We start from the raw sequence: 8064 nt of genomic DNA, 5'->3' as shown, positions 1-8064 counted from the left end.
GTAAAATGAGGTTACAACAATGGTGGAACTAAGAGAGAAAAAGAAGAATTAAACAAGTTTAATTAGATGTGGGCCACAATACTTTAGCACCTAAACTATCTCTCCTTAATCTCCGTGCCCAAATGAAGTGTGTCTTCATTATTGGGACGGAGGGAGTACATTATATTTTATATTGCCTACAAACGACGTTGTTTTCTTCTTTAAAATCACGCTCTTTGAATCCTACTACTTGCAGCATAACATGAAAGATGAAGAAAACAACATTATTTTTGTGTTAATAGACAAAAATGTCCACTTCCTTAAGTTTTTTTGTAAAAATGTCATAAGTTATCATACAAAGCATTTTATGCCCTAATTATGTGAAGTACCTATTTTACCCTTTGATGTTGATGAGTTTGCTTGGTTTTTTGTGAAAGTCTTACACATTTGACCGATTTAATAGCCACCAGTCATAAAAGTCAACGATTTGACAACTATCAGTCAAGAGTACATATGACCGGTGGGTGGCTAGATAATGTGTCCGCCCGGCCGGACACATGATTTTACCGGCCGGACACATGATTTTATCGGTCGGACATATGATTTGCCACCCAGATCATGTGTCCGACCGATAAAAATTAAAATCATGTGTCCGCCCAGGCGGACACATCATCGTTCATATGTATTCTTGACTGATAACTGTTAAATTGTTGACTTTTATGACTGATAGCTGTCAAATCGATCAAATGTGTAAGACTTTCACAGAAAATCAAACAAACCCATCAAATCAAAGGGTATTTAAAAAATAGGGCATAGAATGCTTATGTTTATAAAAGATGACATTTTTACTATAGAACTTAAGGAATATGACATTTTAAATTTTAACTCATTATTTTTTATGTTATATAAAAAAACACGATGTTTTAATTATCAAATTAAAATGTCACATGATAAACTTTTGACGTCCACATAGGATTACTTATTGTCGAAATTTTAATTCAAGTCCAATTTTAAATATTTAATGATTAATTTTTTAAAAGAATAGTACTCCCCCCCATTCACAAAATGAGTACCCATATTTTATTTTTGGTCCATCCACCAAATGAGTACCCATTTCCTTTTTTTGTAACCTTACACAACTCACTCACAATAAAAATGGGCCCCTTATTCTACTATCACACGCTTAATCAATTTCTTAAAATTTGTACCACCCCTAAATGGATACTCATTTCTGACGGATGGAGTATTAATTAAAAATTAGAATTGAAAATACTTCATGTATTTTATAGACAATTAATCTTAGTAAAAAAAATTCTCTTTTATTATCCATCTAACAAACAACATATTGACCGAGCAAAGTTAGGGATGACAATGGGGTGTATTTGAACCGGATCGTACTAGGTCCCTATTCAAATTCGAATTTTTTCACTTAGGTTCGGAATCAGTCCAAATCCATTAGGTTTTAAAAAAATAATTTCAGATCCATAAGATCATCCACAGGATCGTGTAAACTAGGTTCCATATTTTTTTTATCTTCTCAAATAAATAAAAAATGAAATAAAATTTATAATAGCACCATAATAATCGTTTATAATTTATATAGTTATTTAAAAATAAATTTCTTACACTATAATCCATTAAAAAATTAAAATAATCTAAAATAAGGCAAAATAATATGAAAATATACAATCATCCAAGTGTCAGCTAACACGACACATTCAAGTTCAACAACATATACTTGTGACGGTTGAAGTTAATGTTGCACGATGAGAAAATAAATTTTTTGAAGGTGAATCACTCGATAGACTCAATACTAGGGCTATGACATAAAAAATAATACTAATATATACTCCCTCCGTCCCACGAATCTTGACACGTTTTCCTTTTTGGGCCGTCCCACGAGTCTTGACACGTTTCCTTTTTGGGTAATAATTATTACATTCTCTCTCCTACTTTATCACCTTTATTATATTATCTCCCATACTTTATCACTTTTATTACCTTCTCTCTCATACTTTATCAATTTTATACTTTATTAATTACACACTTAAAACACTAATCTACAACTCCTTAATTCCCGTGCCGAACCCAAACGTGTCAAGACTCGCGGGACGGAGGGAGTATTACGATAAACTAAATTGATCCATAGACCAAATCTGGATCTCAAAAGTCACAAGTCAAATTCAGATTCAAAATTTAGAGCCTTAGCCCAGATCCATCGAACCAAATCCAAAAAAATGAATCTGAATCCACAGAAATAGACCAAGTTCAAAATTCATTGTCAAAATTACAAAAGTAGAGCATGTCTTTTTCCAAAAAGTGACCTCATCTCTATTCCTAAATTTAAATACAATGGTCACCCCTTATAAAGTCACAAAACCAATGCTTACTCATCCCTCCTTTTACAACCTTATAAAGCTCAAAATCTCTCAATCTCCTCATCCTCTCCAATCCAAAAAAAAAACACTTCTACTTATCCCTACCCTCAAATCAATAATAGAGTGAATGAAAGTACCTCAAACCTAAAACCTAAAAATTAAATCTCTCAACCCCCCTCAACCCTTCAAACCTAAAAACCTAGAAATCAAATCTCTCAACCCCCACCCACCCCACCCCACCCCACTCCACCCCACCTAGAATAAAGGTGAAGTGTTTGTGAGGGAAAAGTCCAAATTTTAGAAGGCCAAAAAAAAAAAAAAGAGAAGAGAGAAAGGAAAAAAAAGGGTCAAGAAGTGAAGAAAAAGAAGAGTCATCATCAAATCCCTAATACCTCGTTTGAAAATTCATTTACTGGTACGTCTCTCTCTCTCTTCCCAATGACCCCTCCCATCAATTTCTCCATTTAAATTTTTGGGGGTTTTGCGACACCAAAGCCCCTGTTTCTGTACAAATATTCAAAACCTACCCCCTTATTTCCCTCTCACTGTTCTAGAGAGAGAAAGAGCGGGACTTGGCCCCCAAAAAAAACTTTTCTTTTTCATAGGACCGCCAAAACAAAATAAGAAAACAAAATTTCCCGCATCCCAGTGGTATTTTCGACTACAATTTCTTCGTCCCGCCAAAAACTCATCTGAAAAATCAAAGCTTCGCGGAGGTCCGGAAATTCTTTTTTATTCATTTTTGTTTTGTTTTGTTTTGTTTTGTTTCTGTTTTTGAGTTCTTCGGAGTTTTAACGCACACTTGCACCGTCGCTCTCTCTCTCTGTGTTGCTTGTTTTGAAGGGTTCTTCCCCTTTTTTTGTTTGGGTGTGTTGCGTGTGCGTGTTTATGTATGAGAGTGAAATGGACTTGATTTGTTTTAGGGTCTGAAAATATAGAAAAAAATGAAAACAATGGCAGGATGGCTGAAGAGAGAGAATGACGGGTCTTGTGTGAAAGACTGTGTGGATTCTCTGCAGGGGGCTCAGGAACGGGAGGTTTTGTTCGATTTAGGAGTAGAAAACGATGGCGATGAAAAGGTTAAATGGTCGTTTACTGCATTTCTCAAGGCTTTTTTGGAAGAAGTTTACGGCATTTCTTGCTTGAGGCCGCTGCCGCCGGTTATCGGTGAGGGGCAGGTTGTTGATTTGCTTAAGCTTAAGATTGTTGTGAGGAAGAGGGGTGGGTATTGCAGAGTGTCGGAAAACGGGCTGTGGAGCTCGGTGACAGCTGATTGTGGGTTTGATTTGAGGTTTTCAGCTGCTTTGAAGTTGGTGTATGTGAAGTATTTGGATACATTGGATAGATGGTTGAGGAAAATTGAGAAATATAGAGAGGAGGGAGTCTGTGATATTGAAGAACGATATCTCGATCTTAGTCGGTTTTTTATGGAGTTGGAGTCGGATCCGGAGGTTTTCATATCAGGCATAGCAAGTAAAATTGAGGGAGATGATGAGTTTGTGGAATTGGAGAAGATGGAATTGGGAGGTGTTGATGGAAATGTGGGTTTTGTGGAATTAAATGTGGATGTTAAGGGTTTTGATGAGAAGTGGAGCAACGAAAATGGAAGTGGTGATAATGTGAATATTATTGAGAAGCAATGTGTTGATGATGGAGGTGATGGTGATGTTATACGAGTGGATGGGGACTCTGTTAGTAAGAAAAGGAAACGGGAGTGCTGTATGGGCATGCTGAATTGGATAAGTAAAGTTGCAAAAGATCCCGGGGGGGCTGCTGCTGAGCCATTACCTGAAAGGCAGAAGTGGAAGTGTTATGGAAGTGAGCTGCCGTGGAAGCAAGTTCTCATTGCTCGTGAGGCGATGCTTTTGAAAAAGAATGTCGATGCAGGGTCTCAGCAATCTGTTTGGCAGGTCTGCATATTATTCTCATGCTTGATTCCACTTAATGAGTTTGTATGTATAATTGTATATATATGGTTTTATATTCAGCTGCATTGTGAGAGATATTCTATGATTGTACACTGTTTGATTTGTCTGGTATCTTGTACATAAAAATTTTATGATTAGCTCACGTCATGACCAATTTCAAGATGCATGGTATGTCGCAAGCTAACATCTATAGTTGATGATAAATCCAAATTTTATGTCTGGTTTTTGTGGGTTGAATTCTCATATCCAGTGGGATCAGTATAGTCCTTGCAGATTTAATATTTTAGTCTCTGTCAGGATTATAACCCCATTTCTGATATTATTGAGATTATTGCAGTCCCTTTTCTGATATTATTTAGATATTCATTTATTGTTTATGTGCACGATGAGGGTATCCACCGTGTTGTTTATGTGCACGAAAAGGATATTCATTCAGATGCTGAGAATGTCACCACTATTAGCATGTCCTCTGTCGAGGAACTTTGTGTTTTGAAAAGTTGTTAGTTGGGGGTGTTTTCTTCTACAAAGACTAATAATACACTGTCGATTGTGCTAGAAATGTTAAGAGTGGATAGAATCATTCTAGCTGTATCATGGTCATCAAATAAGTAGAAATATGTATATTTCTCAGAAATCACTTAGTGAGAAATATGCTCCAGCTGTGTATGATATCTCAGTTATATGGTTTTCCTTTTTGTGCTAATCGCTAAAGAAGGTCTACATATACACGATATATTTTCCAATAGGAATATTGTGCAAAATGTCTCTTTCAACACTGGAGCCTTCTGAATCTGACATTTTACTCTAGTTTATCTTTTCTGGTGAATAGAACTTCATCTCTTTATTTTTGTTCTATGTTTAAATGTGCAAACCCCATGAACCCAAGTGCATATTGTCATGTAGATTGTAGAAGCATTGTGTGTTGTCAACAGTGAATTGTGTGGATCTCTTGAAACTCTGGCTGATAAATTCAAGTACTAGAGAAAAGTAATAATTGAATTCACCAAAAAAAAGGTAAAAATCCATGAAAGCATGCATGTTAAATTGCCAGAGATTGCATTAGCATATATTTGTCCACTTTCAGGACAAACTTGGCTTCGACCATATGAGTTTCTTGATTCAAACAATTTCTTCGTACCTTGCAGAAGAAGCAAAAGATGCACCCGAGCATGTATGATGATGGCCAATGTTCTGAAAGGTTAAGATGCAGTCAGAGGCTCCTTTCCTCCAAGGACCCTTCTCGGAAGTCAAGAGACCGAGGTGGTAACGAATCCTCCTCCTCAGATTTTCAGACCGACGAGGATAATGCTGACAAACAGTCTGATGCTGATTCCCCAATCTTTCTGAGCAACTACAGGAAGAAGCGAATCCCCATAGGCTCAAATCATCAAACAGATTTGCCTGAGTTCCAAGGCGAGGATTATGAAAGCGAATCTAAATGGTTAGGTACCAAAATCTGGCCATTGGATAAAGAAGAACAAAAGAAGAAAACCCTAATCGAAAGGGAGCCTATTGGAAAGGGAAGGCAAGAATCTTGTGGTTGTCAGTTTCCAGGATCTCTCGAATGTGTCAGGTTCCATATAAGGGAAAAAAGGCTGAAAGTGAAACTAGAACTCGGCTCGGCTTTCTACTTGTGGAAACTCGACGTTATGGGAGAGGACGTGGCCTTCTCATGGACAAAGGAAGACCAGAACAAGTTCCAGCATGTAGTGCAGTCCAACCCTCTCTCATCAGAGAAATACTTCTGGAATGAACTTTTCAAGCATTTTCCTAACAAGGGAAGGGAAGCATTGGTAAGCTACTACTTCAATGTGTTCCTTCTCAAACGTAGAGCTATACAGAACAGAACCAGCCCGACCAACATCGACAGTGATGATGAGGAGTCAGAATATGGACCGATTGCTAATAGGTTTGGTGCTGGTTCGATTTTTTGCTCCCCGAAGAAACCTCATCCAAGTAGCAGATAGGTTGTCGGTTGAGACGTGTAAATCGCAGTTTTTTGGTTCGATAAAAATTCTTTTTGGTTTTGCATAGTCGGCCGGCCGTGCCTGGTTTCAGGTGTACATTTGGCTGGGCTATGATATGTGAAGCACATTTGGAAGCAGTGTAAACATACAGTTAGTTACAAGGTTACTGCAAAACTTTGCAAGCAGCTGACTTCTATTTTTGGTATGTCAAAATTTATCATCTATCAATTCATTATGAATATCAACTAACCTTTTTGGTAAGTTGCTATTGCCTATTTGCTTCATCTTCATTTTGGCTGTATATTTTTTTTTGGTGTTTGCTAATATTCTTTTTATATGCTTTGGCTAACTAATGTATTTTCTTAAATTTGGTATGTTTGATGCAGTTGGTTGCATTTTCTTGGTAGTCATAAATTCATAATAGCCCTCTTTTGAATAGTTTCTTATCCATGTATATGTAGTCAAGTAGGGCCAAACATACTATTGTTGGAATTTATAAATTTTCAAAGAAATGCCTTTGAACTTGTTTGAATTTATATACTTCATTCATTCATGAAAATTAGTGTGATTTGAGGGGCATGAGTTTTAATAAATAATAAGGAGATATGTACAAGGGTTAATTGCCTGTAAATTCCCGATTTTTTTTTTCCCGGATGTTTTCCACAATTTTAAAATTTTGTATAGTAATTTACCACCTGTAAATTTCTTTTTAGGGCAAATAGCGCTAAAATTCACGAACTTTTACTCGATTCTCATTTTCCCCACAACTTTTAAAAGTTAGACAAAAATACATAATATTTTGATTGATTTTGACTTTTTTCGACGATTGTTAATTTTGCCCAATTTAAAGCTTAGGTGGCATTCAGAATTGCCAACATGGCAACGCCGTCCGACGAAACAAACGACGTCGTTTCCAACTGTTAAAAATGCTGTCGTTTTGTGTTAAAAACGGTAGAAATTGGTTGCAACTCATAAATTTAGGTTCTTCATTCATTAGGGTTCTTCTTGCGCAGAGATTAGCAGGGTTCTTGCGCAGAGATTGGTAGAGTTCTTCTTGCGTAGAGATTGATAGGGTGTGATTCGACATAATCCATGGCTAGTTCTTGATGTGCTCTTCAAATATGCAAGCAAGAAACAATCTAAAGTGATAAAGAGAAGCAACTGTTGTTAGCGCGTGATTGAGAGAGATACAATTGTTGGAATATAAAATTAGGGTAGATTTAAAAATTTATAATGGAATGACAGCGTTTTAATTTAAATTGTAACGACGTCGTATACTCATTAACATTATTAAGCCACTTCAGCTTTAATTTTTGCCGGAGAAATTTATCATGGAAAAAATTAGAATCAATCAAAAGGTTATGTATTTTTGTCTAATTTTTAAAGATCATGAGAAAAACGAGAATCGGGTAAAAGTTCGTGAATTTTGGCGCTATTTGCCCTTCTTTTTAATGTTCCTATGATGGCAAAATTCGATCAAATATCTTCTTTTTCAAGATGTTGCAAGATTATAAATATTAGTAAAAAAGAATTATCAATCATCAATTAATAGATTATAGTTCATTAGATTACATTTTGCTGAAGAAATAAAGGTCCAATCACAAGTGATTGATTGGATTTTGTCACCGTGGGAACATTAAGAACAAATTTACTGATGGTGAATTACTTGCAAAACTAAAAAATAATGGGAAATATCCGAAAAAAATGAAACTACGTGAATTTACACCCAATTAATCATATATATAAAATAGAGAGGGAAATTTACCAAATTCAATGTTGTTAGGTCCCGGGGGTCTCGAATAGGTGTATGGG

At 36.1% G+C, this 8064-nt stretch overlaps 1 protein-coding gene across 4 annotated transcripts; it reads left to right on the top strand.

The window, feature by feature from the left end:
• The first annotated feature begins 2411 nt into the window (after positions 1 to 2411).
• Positions 2412 to 6536, top strand: LOC130999098 (AT-rich interactive domain-containing protein 1). 4 transcript variants are annotated; one of them, XM_057924584.1, is made up of 3 exons: positions 2412 to 2772; positions 3281 to 4267; positions 5431 to 6536. In XM_057924584.1, the coding sequence occupies exons 2-3, from the start codon at positions 3302 to 3304 to the stop codon at positions 6250 to 6252; spliced, it is 1788 nt and encodes a 595-aa protein (XP_057780567.1). In that variant the 5' UTR covers positions 2412 to 2772; positions 3281 to 3301; the 3' UTR covers positions 6253 to 6536. The 4 variants fall into 4 exon arrangements, with proteins under 4 accessions (XP_057780567.1, XP_057780570.1, XP_057780569.1 ...); XM_057924587.1 differs by having other exon boundaries at positions 2628 to 2772; positions 3318 to 4267; XM_057924586.1 differs by lacking the exon at positions 2412 to 2772 and adding an exon at positions 2804 to 3073 and having other exon boundaries at positions 3318 to 4267.
• The last annotated feature ends 1528 nt before the right edge of the window (positions 6537 to 8064 follow it).

The sequence above is a fragment of the Salvia miltiorrhiza genome, chromosome 8, assembly GCF_028751815.1.
Source record: "Salvia miltiorrhiza cultivar Shanhuang (shh) chromosome 8, IMPLAD_Smil_shh, whole genome shotgun sequence".
In the NCBI taxonomy this organism is placed as follows: Eukaryota; Viridiplantae; Streptophyta; class Magnoliopsida; order Lamiales; family Lamiaceae; genus Salvia; species Salvia miltiorrhiza.
This window is presented reverse-complemented; position numbering and strand designations above follow the sequence as displayed.

Excerpts from the sequence above, each read along its gene's own strand:
- LOC130999098 (XM_057924584.1), top strand. The coding sequence starts at position 3,302 with ATGAAAACAATGGCAGGATGGCTGAAGAGAGAGAATGACGGGTCTTGT. Across the intron at positions 4,268-5,430 it reads CTCAGCAATCTGTTTGGCAG|AAGAAGCAAAAGATGCACCC; the intron begins GTCTGCATATTA and ends CGTACCTTGCAG.